The sequence below is a fragment of the Lissotriton helveticus genome, chromosome 2_1 (genome assembly GCF_964261635.1).
Source record: "Lissotriton helveticus chromosome 2_1, aLisHel1.1, whole genome shotgun sequence".
Taxonomy (NCBI): Eukaryota; Metazoa; Chordata; class Amphibia; order Caudata; family Salamandridae; genus Lissotriton; species Lissotriton helveticus.
In genome coordinates, this window is record NC_136059.1 from 245,784,792 (window position 1) to 245,801,031 (window position 16,240).

Consider the following 16,240-nt stretch of genomic DNA (forward strand, 5'->3'; position numbering starts at 1 on the left):
TCCATGGGCATTGTGGTGGGTGTTCCCATGCAATACCATGAATTTGTGCACCAACGCAGGGGGAATGGACAGGAATGAACTGTATTTCATAAATAAGGTGCATTCCTGCCCTTCCAGATTGGAATAGGACAGCGCAGCAAGAAGATTTGCGGTGCTGCCCTATGCCAATTCCTCATAAATTATTTTTTTGTTTGTAGCCACACCTTTGACCACGCCCCCATGCTCACTGACCTTTGGTTTTATAAACACTGTTTAATATTACCCCACTAACAATTATTTGTAATGGGAATTGGGGACGTATATCGTGGTCAATGATGAGGAGTACCAAGTTGTAGAATTTTTTTGGGGGGGTCCTTACGCCTAAATTTTTGACAGGGCAGGGTCTCGGCATCAAAAAGTTTGAAGACCTCTGCTCTAGATTGATCTGTCGACTCACTAATGACAATGTACAACAGAAAAGTAATGTATGATGCCATAGATGTATTACCAACCAGAGAATGTAATAATGATGTGTACTAACGCTGAAGTTTGTTTAATAAAAAGACGTTTAAAAAACAAAAACAAATCCGTTCAAAAACTAAATTTGGGTCGTCTTGATGTTCTCACATCAATGGCACCGGCGTATGCAGCCATACAGCTGTGGCCATCATTACCTTAATTTCTTCTTGTGAGAAGACCAGCTCCTTAGCTGAATTCTCTATCGCTGCATCACCAAAGCAAATTGCTATTTTACTTCTTTAATCCCTTGAAATGGGTAGGTACACCAAAGGAAGAAATCCACATACTGTCACCCCAGCTGAGCCAAGAACTAGATGAAATCAATTGAGATCCCCTTCTCCTATTATTATTAATTAAATTTGTAGAGAGCCCAGCTACCCCGAGGGGTTTCCCGGCACCAGCCTGGTAGGAGGGCACAGAAACGTTACAGATTAAACAGCCATATTTTCAAACATTTGCGAAATCTCTCATAGACTGTTTCTTTTCGAAGTGAGATGGGGAGAGAGATCCATAAGGATGGTCCTAAGTAAGAAAAGGACCGACCCCTCATTCGCATAAGTTTGATTCTGGGGACCGTGAATTTAGCCTGCACAGCACAGCACAGGGAAAGTGAAGGTGTATAGGTTTGAGCTGAAGATTTCACATATTGTGGAGCCAGATCAGTTTTTATTTTGAACATATAGCTCAGGGCTAATGCGATTCTCCACCCTAAGCCAATGAGGATCACAAAGGGAGCCAGAAATAGGTGCCAACTTAGGAATATGGCAGAGCAGCCTGGCAGCCGCATTTGACACCACCTGCAGAACATTGCCGTAGTCCAGCCTAGATGTAACAAGGGCCTGGACTACTGTTCTCTGAGTGGGGGGGGGCGCGTTGGCATCCAAAGAATTTTCTTTAACCATTTAAGAATGGTGAAACAAGCTGACGTCACCTTTGTAACTTGCTGTTTCATCAATAGTTCATCGTCGATGATAGTGCCCAGGTTGCGAAACTGGTGAGCAGACCAGGGTAAGGCACCCATTCCAGGGGGCCCCAGAGATCTTATTGCTTCCCGAGAACCATAACTTCTGTTTTTTCTCCGTTAAGTTTGAGTAGTTTTTTTTGCATTCAAGACGCAGTTTTCCTCAAACCAGACTGGAGAGCCAATGATTTAGATTCTCTAGATGAAGAGAGAGAAAAGATTATCTGCGTATCATCGGCTTAGGAAACAAGCATTGGCATAGCCAATAGGTCTTGCCTTTGGGCTGTTAGCTTTATTCATCGGAGTACTTTATAACACAGTTTCACAATCTCTTACTGATACCAATGTTTAAAAATCTGTTGGTCAACCTGCTAAGCTTTGTTGGAACTTACGCATACGCAAAGTAGAGCGCTAATGTTGGCCACTTTTACACACATGCAGTTTGCTATCTATGCGAGTAAACGCTTCAGCGCCCCACTTAGTAGTAGTAAGTGCTATATCAATTGCTTTTAAAGTTTAGTCCAGGGGTTGTCTGTCAGTAACAGCATGAGATCTTACGTGCCAGAAGAGGGCTGTACACGATCCAACAACTTATGCTTATCTAATGATCAGAACCAACCACTATTACTTTAGTCCAACATAAAAACAATTAAATGACTGCATGGAATGGTCTGCTTTGAGCGTGCAAGACTAATCCCAATAACTAACAGTAACCAATAACTCTAAACTAACCATTAACCCTGGGTTCTGAAGCAGCGTGCTGCCCGGCGTAAAGCGCTTCAACGCCTCGTCAGAGGTATATAAATGCAATGACAATCTACACGGCACACACAGTATTTATTACGTTTGGGACGCACTAGTTAGTCTGATAATGTGCTGACTAGCTAATCACTTATAAGGTCCCGAAGGCGAGACCTATTGGCTATGCCAATGCTTGTTTAATTTATGGTATGTTAAAAAAGATAAAATACTAAAAGGTGGGCGACTCCAGGGGGAGGAAAGTCCATATATTTGAAGCAAAAAATAAACAAAAAAATATATAGAGATTGATATAAAATAAAGCATGCAGCGATAGAGGAGTTGAGGGAGGAAGGCCATCACCTTCGCCTTTCAGAAGTGACTTAAGGGCGAGTTCCGAGAGCTTTACTTTCAGTATGAGGAAGTGAAGTGCTATCAACCGCAGGCTACAAACTGAAGGGCGGAACGAAAAACTATTCACGACTGACAAGTTCACAGCTGACGAATCTCGCATCTCAGAAGAAAAATAAACAAGCATTGGCCGCACGGCAGTGAAAGTGGCAGGAGGGGGCATGGGCGATTTCCTTTCGGGAGCACGCGACCATACGAGCCACCATATGGCGCCGCGTGCTCCCGAAAGGAAATCGCCAAGATGTGCACGTGTTGCATTACAAGCAATGCAACGCGTGCACTTCTTTGCTGAAAGAGCTCTGCTGATGGCATTAGGTCCCCTCCTAGGCAACGCATGCGCGTTGCGTAGGACTAGACCTAAAAAGGGACAGCTCAGCCTCTTCGGCAACATTTGACAATGGGCGAGCATAAACATTAAACAGCAAAAGGCTTTAGCACAGAGCCCTGAGGCACTCCAGAAGGGGACAGATGGGGTTTAGAGCTGGCCGTGGAAGATCAGATTTGGTCTCTCAACTGTCCTATAGCTTCCCTGCGCGTTCTTGGAGCCAGGTGGATGTGGCCGCTCTATCCGCCACACTCTCCGCATCCAGTCCGGACCTTGACGGCCTGTCATCTTCCGCACAAGCCGACTCTATTAACTCCTGGCTCCTGTCGGGCTGCGATTCTGTCGCCCCCCTCAGGCGGGTGTCCTCCAGACGTCTGAATGACGCAAACCGTTGGTTCAACGAGGACCTCAAGGCCCTAGAACTCTCTGTACGCCATGCCGAGCGGGCCTGGAGGCGAGACTACTGCCCTAACCTTAAAACCCAGTATTCCGCCCTCCTGTCCTAATATAAAAAAGCTATTCTGGCCACAAAGATTGCCTACTTCTCCTCAAAAATTCTGGCTGCCGAAAATCAGACTAGAGAAATCTTCTCCATTGTTCACGACCTTTCTTACTCCGACAGAGCCACCCTTAAACCCTCTCACTCCCAGGATTTATGCGACTCTCTTAATACCTATTTCCTAGACAAAATCTCTAACATCAAAGCAAACATCCCCCCCCCCCCTCTTTTGTCGATCCCAAGTGTCCATCAGTCGGGGCACGCATTGACTCTCTCCCCCTTTTGACAGAGGAGGCTTTTCTCTCCCTCCTCCCTATGGTCAAATCAGGCTCACCTCTGGACCCCTGCCCCCCTCACATCCTTAGACATATCTACTCTGCCTGTGTGCAGCCCCCTCTTAAACTTCTTAACTGTTCACTGTCCCAGGGCATTGTTATTCAACCCTTAAAAACGGCCACCATCGTGCCCATCCTTAAAAAACCTGGAGCTGACCCCTCCGCTCTTGCCAATTACCGCCCCATTTCATTATTGCCCTTTCTGTGGAAGGTACTGGAGCGCCATGTTACCCGAACGCTCAGTACCTTTGTGGAGGAGAACGGGGTATTAGCCCCCCCGGCAGGCTGGGTTCCGCCCCGCACACTCTACGGAGTCCATGGTGTTATCGGTCCTTGACAACCTCAGAGGGGGTTTGGACACCAACCACCCCCAGGTCTTGGTCCTCCTCGACCTCTCCGCCGCTTTTGACACGGTTGATCACTCCATCTTACTCTCTCGTGTCAGGGCGGCGGGGATCGGAGGCTCGGCCTTGGTCTGGCTGTCCTCCTTCCTGAGGGACCGCACCCAGGCAGTACGCCTGGGCGACTTCTCGGCGGACTTCCGGGAAGTACAATGCGGGGTCCCCCAGGGCTCCTCCCTCTCCCCCTTTAATTTGTACATTGCCCCTCTCATTTTCGCCCTTCAGCAAATGGAGGTCACCGTTTACAACTACGCGGATGACCTGCAGCTTATTTTCACCTTGTCTCCATCCCCTGAGTCCATGGCGAAGTTCCAGTCTATTATGATCTTCATCCGGGACTGGATGAATTACAACCACCTGAAGTTAAATCCAGACAAAACGAGCTGGTTCTGACAGGTGGTTGCTCCAGTCCCTGGACTTCTCTTTTTTGGCCCCCCTCTCTAGGCCCCCTTCTTCCTCTGTGAGAACTTTGGGGATCAAGTTGAATAACCAACTCACTCTGCACTCCCAGGTCAGCTCTGTGGTGTCCTCTTTCTTTCTTTCACTTCGCACCATTCGCAAAGTCTCTCGGTTTTTTTCTTTCTCTGCCCTAAATCTCATTGTCCTGGCGATGATAATCTCCCGCTTGGACTATGGAAATGCTCTATATTGTGGCATGCCCGCCTACAGTATGCGATGATTACAGCTGGTCCAAAACCAGGCGGCCCGCCTGGTTTACAACTTGGCCAAATTCCATCATGTTACGCCTCTCCTCAAGTCCTTGCACTGGCTCCCTATTCGAGAACGAGCTCAGTTCAAGATGGGATGCATCACCTTTCAAGCCCGGGCTGGCACGGCTCCTGCTTTTATTTCCTCGGAAATCAAAGTCTACGCCCCCGTCAGGGAACTACGCTCATCTTCCCAACATCTGTTGGCAGTCCCACGCTTTAGGCGTAAAAAGTGGGGGGGCACGAAATTTACCACACTTGCCCCTGCCTTTTGGAATTCCCTCCCAGCTCACCTCAGATCTTCCACTCAATACTCGCACTTCCGAAAGGCGCTCAAAACCTTTCTCTTTTCACAAGCTTTTCTATCATAACTGCCCTATTCTTCTCACTCTCCCCTATCTCCCTACCCTCCAGGGCTCAGTACCTCGCAGCGCCATGAAACCGCCAGGTGTACGTGCGCTCTACAAATGCTTTAAACTCAAACTCAAACTCAAGAGAAAACCTGAAATGTACGGTTGGTGAGAAAGGAATGGAGCCATTTAAGAGCTAAACCCTCAAGCCCTAAGGATTGTAGAGCTCTCACCAAAATAGTATGAGACACCGTATTGAATGCGTCGCTCAAGTCCAGTAAAATAAGAGCCACTGTGTCACCAAGATCCAGCCAGTGAAGCAGCATTTCGGTGACTCTTAGCATAGTAGTTTCAGTGCAGATCCCAGTTCTGAAACAAGATTGAGAAGTATGAAGGAATTTCTGGGTCTCAACAAAAGAAAACAACTAGGAGTTCAAATGTTTTTCAAGGATTTGGGAAAAGGCTAGGAACAGAGAAATAGGGCGAAAGTTGGATGGTTCAGTAGGGTCTGCATTGGCCTTTTTTCTAAAAGAGGGAGCACCCTGGTATGTTTGAATTCTGGGGGGATCACGCCCTCCTGTAAGGAGGCGTTAACCCCTTTAAAGCTAGTAAACAAACCTCCCCAGTGCTGCGCTGTCCATTATCCGGTGCTGAACTGGACGTCCAGCGGTCGCACGCAGCACTGGGGAGGTAGTGCCCGTGACGACCGTTGGCCGACGGCAGCACTTAAGGGGTTAAGGAGATCCATAATTGGCGCACGTATAGGAGGCTCAAGCTGTTTTAACACTGAGATAGGGAGCAAGTCGCACGGGGAGCCAAATTTATTTCCCAGAAGCTGGTTGAAGGAGTGCACTTCCAAAAGGGACCACACTTCCAGTCTGTTGATGGATTTAATATTAATATTAGACTCCAGCAACAAAGCACTAGTTGCCTTGGGGGTGAGGATGGCTGGGCGGGAAGTAGCTGACTGATTATCACTGGATAGTGCAGAATATATTTTCTCGACTTTGCTCACGAAGTAGTGGGCCAGATCGTCACATTGCATTTCATTTAGGACTAGAAGGGTAGTCTGATTTTCCGATCCGGATAGTTTTTTAACCACCTTAAAAAGGGTGTTAGAGCATTTCTGAGATTGAGGAATTTTGAGTGAAACATACTCAGCACGAGCTGTTCTGCAGATAATATGATAGTCCCTTATGACCTTTTACTAGGCCAATTTGGCATCAGGCATATATTGTTTCCTCCATTGTCTTTCTAGAGTTTTACATCTTGCTTTTTCACTCTTGAGTCTCTCAGTAAACCATGGGGCTGGTGGCCTATGATTACAGAGCAGTTTGTTAGATAATGGAAGGAGGTATCTACAGATTGTAGAATCCAACTTTGGATAGCCCAGAGATCCGTAGTTGCTATTTGTTTGGCTAAGGATTTGTTTAAAGCTCCGACATCGAGCTATGCCCAATTTCTGACTTTGGACTTAAGTTCCGTCAAGGCTGCAGGGACGTTGTTGTTTTCAGCAGATGCACCTTTGTAATTTCAACCCACTCTTATAATCAAAAGCTTAGTGCTTATAGTCCCCTTAGAAATAACCATTTTTCCAGCTATTTAGATGTACACAACTATTCATTTAAAATTTTCACATTGGGCACATAATAAAACTAAAAACAAAAAGACTACAAATAATCACATACCTTCCAAGTCAATGTCATACCTATGCGCCAGGTACAAGACATTTTCTCCTAGTTTTCCCCTCACTGGAATTCGTTGTCCAGAACGATCGACAAAAACGACATTAATTCTAGGAAAGGAAATATAATTCTTGTGTTAACATCAATCACATTTATAGCACCTCTGGCTAGATATTTCTGAATTCCTGGAACACACATTTACCATATGGACTTTTGCTAGCGAGCATTTTAAGTTTACAACACAACCTAGTTATTGAAATCACTTGTGAGAAAAAAAGGCTGGTCTTAAGTTTGGTATCAAGGATCTTCATCAAAAATATTTCTGCTTGTGACTGTATACCAATTATTGGGTGGTGGTGGTGGTGGTAAGGTGAAATGGCTGCATCAATCTACATTTACTATAAAAGGTAACAATAAGATACATTTGTTTCTCTTTGGGAACAAGGAGTGCTTTGTATTATGCTTTGGAGTAGGTAGTGCCATGACAAATGGTGTCATGCATGCATTGTATATGTGTAAAGCACTGTATTCAACACTAAGATATGCTGGAAAAGAAATTATGGAAAAGTAGAGTCCAGCTGAGGCGAGCAAACCGTACAAAGTTGCATTGCATGAAACTGTAAATTTAAGTCACTGGGTAATCAGTCACGCTCCTGGCAAACAATTTTATCGTTTTTTCCTGCACAAACACTTGGTAGCTGTATCATTTCCCGGTAAAATAGGTAAAACAAAAAAATAAAGAAAAAAGCTATACCCAATTTGTGTTAAAAAACCTACTGGAAACGTTATCTTCACATTTCTAAAAAGCTCAACAAACTTGTGTAGCTCTTAAGCAGGATGCATTATGTTACCCAGGAAAATAAGTGGAAATACTGAGGAACTAAAATATGATTTTTACTGAGGAAAACACGCTTATTTTGTTTCAACAACTACAAAAAGATTACTATTTTTACTAAAACTAAACATCGTTTCCTGTAAAGTAAGTGAAACATCTGAACTAAAGTCTTTCGGATTTTTCTCTCGATAGTTCAGATTTATTTTCCCGAATAAGACTAAAATGGGATGCTTTTCAAACTTTTTATGACAGCCCATGTAATTTCAGAAAGTATAGTTGTTTTCCATAAACAATTCTAAAGTCAATTGGGAATTTGCTGTTAGAAGGCTATTGCTTGGGCCAAGGTCCTCAAATGAGAAAGCAGATGGTTAGTAATCTACATAGGCACTATGGTGCACAGTGCTCAGCCCTCTCCTGAATCTCTGAAAGTTTGTTTGCTTTAGAAATTGATGCATGCCTTGCAGCTTTAGTATCTTTCTGCAAGGCCTTTACCACGTAAGTGGCTATTGGTATGTTGCTAGTGAGTTGAACTTTTTGGTGGTAGTCTTTTCATCAGAAGTAGCACATGAGCAAATGCACAGGATTCTCTGATTGTTTGCTCTAACAAAGAGCAGTACACGGTATTCAAGACAAGTGCAGTATGGCCTCTTCATTTTGTTGAAAAGAAGTAAAATCATATCAAAATCCCTAGATCTTTAACTTTTGTGTTGGGGTAGGTTGAAAATGGGCCTCAGACCTGTTACCTCAGGTCCATGAGGAATGCTTTGGTCCTTTCAAATCATTCTAGTGAGCCCCATCTGTTTTTTTGTTGTTGTTTGTTTTCTTTTGTTATAAACGTGGATGAAGGATCTGGGTTTTCCCTGAATCATAAGCTGCTTAGAGAGCTTAAGGGCTATAGTTACTAATAATTTTTCATCTAGGGCAATAAGGAAGTCCTCTCAGATATCCATTGGGGCCTATAGCTGTACTGATAGTTGTGCATTTATCCCACAGGATTCACAAATTTTGTTTGACATGTGAGCTTACTTGCCAGTATCTCACAATGGTACAGGATGTCTGAGTTGGGGTAAGCTGACGTTTTAAGAAGGGAAGTCATTATGGTACGTTAGAAAGCTGAAAAAGATGTTCAGTGCCTCCTGGTGTCTAGTAGCAGCATGTCGACATTATAGAGAACCTGATACCACAAAACTGTTTTTCCAGATTTCTTCCATGCATTTTCCATCAAATCTGCACTATTTCTGTCATACCTACAAGAAATGTGTGCACGGGAAATCAGGCAATTTCGCACAAATCTGATTTGACCCTCGCAGATGGAAAGCATAAAAGTGCAAACTTCACCAATCCTTTTATCAAACCAGTAGGAATTAAAAACTCAGGCAAACGACTGATGACATAATAGAGAATAAAGTGAAAGCACATATGTGCTCTATGTGTAAGATACTTTACATGAGAAGTTACGTTAATCAAAGGATGGATGGGTTTGCACAGTTTATTAACGTATCTGGTTTCATTATAAGGATTGCGCAACAACAAAGCATTCACTGGGGTTCTGAGGACAAATTGTATCTTCAAGTTAGGAGTCTCTGTGAGAAATGATCCTATGATGATGCTGTATGTTGCACAATATTCTTCAAAGTGCCCCTCAACAAGATGGAGGATAGATTTCAGCTTTTGGTGGAGCATGTTGTTGCTAAACGTGTAACTATCATAAAGAGGATCTTTTCAAATGAGAGCTTTTGGCAGGGCATTCCATTATCTTCGCGCCCAAGTCTTACTCATGCTTGACACCACATGCCCCGCCAAGTTTCTGTCTCAAATTCCAAACTTCCACTGGCATAGAAGGAAACATGAAGAATTATTAAAAAATTGTCACATAAACATGGTCATAATTGGAGCTCTTCCTGCATGGCTATTTATGTTTAGTAGTTTGGGTGGATTGGAATATTTGTAACTACAAATGTTACTTGCCACACAGCCTGTTGTCCGTCCATCATGTTCTAAGGACGACCATCACCCCCCTACCACTGCATACGGCCTTAGGCTCTGGTCCCTCCACCTGTCACCAGGTCCTTTCAACGTTTATCTTAACTTCTTGTTAGAACTGCAATACCACACATGAGAGCCTTACTGAGCTTGGACCCAGCGACTGGAACCAAGGTTCCTTCGACAAAAAAATATAAATTTTAACCTAAAATGGGCTGAGGATTAGGATGTACACACCCTGCCCCTTTATATTGCCTTATCACTTTTTTTCAGGACTCCGGGACTGAGAGTCCCCTCCATCCCCCCAAGTCCTGTAATGGTGGCTGCAACATTTCTAGCACATGTTGTGGCCAGCCAATCACATGGTTTCTGCACCGCAGATTCTTTTCTGGACCTGTACTACAGAAATGGATGACAGGAGAGAAATATCAGAATTAGAACCTACAATTTTTTTTTTTAATGTGTCAATTTTGGGAGTAGCTCGAGTACAATGGTACCCAATGGTCCAGATATTTCTTTTGCCATAGTAACCCCTTAATGCCCACCCTATGCACCTTTTTAAACATGGATTTCTTAAAAAACTACTGAACGCACTTCAACCAAATAAAAAAGTTACAATTTCTGAGTAAAGTTCTATGTTTGAACCAAATATGGTTTAGTTCCATTCATCTTTCATTTTCTGCATCGAACAGCAAACCTTTCTGTGGAAATTAAAATGGGAAATCGCACATTTGGTATCCCCCCTCCTTTTCTTGATCATCGCATAATGTTACATATAGGAGAATATATATATATATATATATATATATATATATATATATATATATATATATATATTATTAATGATCGAAAACAAAAAAATACTATTTACATTTTCTGATCGATTCATGGAGGTTATTTACAATTGTTCATTTTGCACCATTCTGCAGATGTTAAAATTTACATATTTTTTATGTTTTTAATCAAATTGTGCATTCGACGTTTTACTACTTTTCAACCTGAGTATAGTACTCATACTACATTAGTCCACGAAAGTTCTACATAAATATGTATAGTGTCGCGGCATAGTGCCGATTTATCTTTCATGTTTAAAATTGCGCCGATGCATGCAACATTTTGGATCAAGTACATGACAATGCATATATTGTTATCAATTTTTGAGCAATTTGTGGCTTGGTATAGTACAAGTACATATGCTATTGATTTTTCCAGAATCGTGACTTAGACTTAATCTTTACACAGCTTATCAATGTTTTCAGGTTCCCTCAACATCAGCCAATAATTGCTCGATTATCACTCTAAGTGTATGTACAGTTCCTCGTCAGAGTTCATCCCTCTCGGGGTCCTAGTTTTTAGTCTTATGATGAATTTGGATTCCATCTGGCGTAGTATTCTAGTTCTATTGCCACCTCGTTCATTTAAGGTAACTGTTTTTATGCCATAATAGCTCATTAGTCTCCAATCTCCCTGCTGACATTGTATCATGTGCTTGGCGGTTGCGTATGATATATCTCTGTTTTTTACCGCTCTGATGTGTTCCAAGATACGCTTGCGCAGGGTGCAGGTAGTGCTTCCTATGTATTTACTACCACAATTGCATTCGATAATGTATATTACAAATTGTGAAGTACATGTGATCCTCTCATTTATCACAATTGTGTTTCCATTTGGTTCGATAATGGATTTCATGTTTTTTCCTATTTTGCACGCCTTACAGGAGTTACATTTACAGAATCCATTCTGTTGGTTTGTCAACCAATTGTTGTCTGTCTTTGGTGAGAAATGACTTTTTACCAACATGTCCTTTAGTGATTTGGTTTTCCGATAGGTTACAGTCAGTTTGGATCCTACCAATTTTCCTATGTCAGGATCTTTTTCAAGAAGATGTCAGTATTTTTTCAGTTTTCCCATGATTTTGCCACTTTCTTTACTTTATGTTGTGATAAAGCGTGTTTTTTTGTTCTTCACTTTGCATCTTTGATCTCGGTATTCGGATTTCTTCTCTTGTTTTTTGATCTATTCTTTTTTTGCATTTTTGTAGGATATTATTTCTGTATCCTCTTGCTTTTAATCTTTCCATGGACTCCTCTATCTTGTTTTCAGCTTCTTCCTTGTTTGAACAGTTACGTTTCATTCTCATGAACTCTCCATATGGTATGCTGGACATCAATGGCTTGGGATGGAAACTTGTCCCATGCAGTATGCTGTTAGTAGATGTTTCTTTGCGATAGAGTGTTGAGTGAATTGTGTCATTTTCTATGTAGATCAACGTGTCCAGGAAAGCAATCTTTGTTCTGCTCAAATTGTATGTAAATGATAGACCAAATTGGTTGTTGTTCAATTTTTGGAAATAGCTCTTGAATTCATCTTCCGTACCGTTCCAAATTAAAAAAAGGTCATCAATATACCGGACCCATAGTATTGTCTTGTCTAGATAGTCTTGATTCTCTGTGTCCCATGCCACTAGTTTTCCCCACCATCCCATGGTTATATTCGCGTAGTTAGGGGAAAAAGATATTCCCATGGCTGTTCCACAGTTTTGTTGAAATAATGCTTTATTGAAATAAAAGATATTTTTTAAACATATTTCAATCATGGTCAGCAGCATTCGTGTGCGTTTCATTTCTGTGATTTTTCTCTGTTCTAGGAAATATTTACATGCTCGTAATCCTATTTCATGCTGGATAGACGTGTAAAGCGATACCACGTCAATAGTTATCATTAACAATTGATCATTCCATGTGACTCCATTTAATATCCTTAAGAAGTAAAATAGAAAACTCAATAACCGTGAGCAAAGCCGAGAAGGCTGAAACGCGTTGGTTGGGTTCGTTTTTGGTCAAATAAACAAACTTAAGACTTTCACTTTAGAGTGCCGTGCATAATTGTGTGCAAAAAATAATAATTAATATATATATATATATATATATATATACACATATATATATATAGATGTATATATATATATATATAAAGAAGATTAGAGTCGAGATATATTATCGACCTATCCTCTAAATTCCCGAAAGGTTTAAATAGTGGGGAAGAACTGGCGATACACCTGGGGAAGTAACAAATTGCCTGAAAGCTGTGATTACTCTGTCCAGAATGGTCATACAGGGCCTATTTTATGGGTAACCATAATTGATGTTTATGTTGTTTTGCTTAAACATGAATATTGAATGTAATATAAGATGTCAACTGAATGATTATGAACTATAGTCGAGCATCCAATGAATATGAATTTGTATTTAAACAAGCATTTACAATGCAACAGGTCTCGCATTTACGCGAGTTTGAGCTATTGGCATTGTAAATGACAATGCCTTTTATTTATGTTTTGGTAAATAAAACGCATTGTCATTTACAATGCCAATACCTTAAACTCGCAGTAAATGCAAGACCGATTGCATTGCGAATGCTTGTTGAGAACAGCAATGGATAGCCAGAGCGAGGCGTGGCACGCAAAAGAAACCCTCAACATGCCGCCTCGAACAGCGAGAGCGAGGCCTGACACGCAAATCGGATTTCCGGGCGGGAGAAAGGAGAGGCGTGACATGCACGAACTGTCTGGAAGGGACGGAGAAACAACGGAGCGGGCAGCGGAGTCTGGACACAGGGAGGAACAGGACGAGAGGAGTATAACAGACCCGGTGAGGGGGGGTGTCGGGGCACATTGACGGTGCCCGCCCCCCAGTGATGGAAGCCCTGCGTGTGCCCGGTGAGTGGGGTTGGGAGGGTGTGTGTGTGCGCGTTTGAGTGTGTATGTAAGCCCTGCGTGTGCGGGGGGGAGAGGGGGGTGAGTGTGTGCGCGTGGGAATGTGTGTGCGCATGCGGGAGTGTGGCTGCGTGTGTATATGTGGGTCTGTGTCCCTACGTGGGTGTATGTGCGTGCGCATGCGTGAGTGTGGCTGTGTGTGCGCGCGGGCGAGAGCCTTTCTTGCTCTGAATCTGAGGCAGGGGCTGGGCGTGCGCGCCCACGAGGTGTAGTCGACGCTCGTGCCCGGCCCCTGTCTCAGATTCCCAGGAGACGGATGGCTATAGTTGTCGAGCTAGACGCATGCAAGCATGCGTATTCTAGCTCGACCTAAAAAGTATGTACTTTCACAGAAGAAACATCAAATTTCTAGTTTAATTATGGTTTATTATTTAGAAAGGACCCAGGCCGATCCACTGCATTATTCCATGTATTTACATGTATATGTGGTTGAACCTTGCAAGATTGTGTGGAGCCAATGTTATGCCGATCTACGGCTTAATGGGACTGTTTCACGGTATTGACTGTCGGGCACTGTATACACTCCAAGATGGCGCCCAATGTATGCTTAAGGTTGTTGGTCCTTTCTTTATTGTCATAAACTTTATTAACCAGTCACGATAGTGGTGTCATGAACACCGACGAAGGCTTGACGCCGAAACGCGTTTGTTCGCTTCAAAATAAACGAAGCCTGTTTTGAAAAGCTCCCCCCGTGAGTGCGGTTTTTCTTTACAAAATTGAAGAAATTGAGCCTGACATGTTGCGGCTGGCCACGGATGCTAACCGCACCCGCCGGTGAGTGCACCGGATGAGAAGTGGAAAGACTAGCAGTAATTGACATTTCCGGAGCACCGCCGTAGCTGCCATTGGGCGTGTACATGCAACCGCTAGGATTGATTAAAGGAGAGCGCGGTTATTGCGACGTGACCCGGAGAAACAGCATACCAAACACGGAGAGCCCATTCTGCAGTGTGTAAAGGGCAGCATGCATTACGGCAAGGCGTAGGGGGTTGAGTGATACACATAAGGGTTCAAATATATGGAATTAAGTGGACACCTGAAAGTGACAGGATGTTCTGTGAAAGTACGCGAGGCGGCTAAAGACATGTTTAAGCGACACAACGCCTTACCGACAACAGGGGCGACGACCACTCAGCCCGAGGGCAATAAGCTAAGGGATAAACTCGCAAGAATCGAGAGGCTGTACGAACGTGAAGTTCGCAAATGGTTGGAGGCAACTAGCCTGACTAGTTACATCGAAGAACATCGTGTACCTAGGGGGTTAAGAGTATATACTGTACCCTCTTACGAACATCCAGATCCTCAACTCCTCACTGACTGGGCGGAACACACAGCCCAGTACAGCGAAGGGACTCTGAAGATCCTAGTGAAGTACGCTTGGAGCGACAGAGAAAAAGCGCTGGCGGAGATTAAGATCTTGGAGGAGGAACTAACAAAAGAGGAGGATACCAATAAAGGCGAAGAACTCAAAGGTCTGATGAATGCCCGCCTAACGAAATACGAGCAGAAAATCAAAATGCGGAAACAGGAGAAATACATTAGGGACGAGAATGATTATTTACTGAGGAGAGGCTTGACTTTCTCTAAGAAATTTGACGCCCCAAGAAAGGAACTACATCAGACCGCACAATCGGGACGTGACTCTAATCTGGTGACTTCTGAGTCCGAAGTGAGTGATTCCAGAGATGATCAGTCCCTTCCGAAGACAGATAAGAGAAGTAATCTTGTCCCTCTCCTTTTTCACGGCGAGTTCAAGATCATATGGCAGTCGTGGCTACGAGGAGGGAAGAACAAGCCCCCGGAGGCTCCGATCGGAAAACCCGAAGAGCAGGTCGAGGAAAGGCTCCAAATTGGACAGGTCGCAGCAAGAGATCAAACAGGCGCTAGGAGAAGTGACCAATCTGACCGTGGTCAACTTGACGGACAGAGTTTTGACGGATATGGAGAAGGAAGTGTTAAGTCTGGGCCTAACATTCTGCCCAAGTAACGATCTAGAGTACACCCAAACAAGAATAGATCTTTTTTGCTTCACCAGGAAGTTGAAACTACACAAATATTTTAAATTGAGGCCTCAGATTAAAGATCCAAAAATACAACCGATGAGATTAACAGCCACTGATGCATTGACCGGTAAGGACTTACCGGGCCTGGAAGATCTGAGGATGCAACAGGAATCTCATATCATGACAGATATGAGTATGGCACAGAGAGCGGTGAGGCAAAACATTGATCAAGACCGGGAAGAAAGTCCCTTTAAGCCATCGTCTGTCTTTGTCCCTCAAAGGCCCGGGGACGCGATCGATGTTTTTACAGAGGCCATGACGAATGACCTACTGAAATTGAGGAAAGAGAGTCATTATCGAAAAAAGGTCGGAGGGAACATCACATTGGCCCAAAGAGCAGCCTTGCAAGATCTCATGAATGATACTACGGTTATCGTGAAGCCCTCTGATAAAGGCGGTAACGTAGTGCTACTAACTAGGGAGTATTACAAAAATGAGGCGATTAGTCAACTTTCGGATAAGAAGTACTATGAACCAAGCACTAATGAGCCATGCAGAAAGAGTGTGGGCAACTGTATGACAATCTAGTAAAAAAATTGTACGATCTATCCATGTTGGGTAGCGAGGAACATTTGTTCTTAAGAAGTGGCAATCCAACAATTCCTACATTTTATCATCTGCCGAAACTTCATAAAAATCATCTACAACCACCTGGAAGACCGATAGTCTCCTCT

At 43.3% G+C, this 16,240-nt stretch overlaps 1 protein-coding gene across 7 annotated transcripts in view; it reads right to left on the reverse strand.

The window, feature by feature from the left end:
- FDX2 (ferredoxin 2) overlaps nt 1-16,240 on the reverse strand; it is a 225,792-nt gene that overhangs the window by 20,126 nt on the left and 189,426 nt on the right. For all 7 annotated transcript variants that reach the window (XM_078674755.1, XM_078674754.1, XM_078674751.1 and 4 more), the window contains one exon: nt 6,914-7,020. In XM_078674755.1, the coding sequence (XP_078530881.1) occupies nt 6,914-7,020 (107 nt within the window). The remainder of the gene's footprint in view (nt 1-6,913; nt 7,021-16,240) is intronic.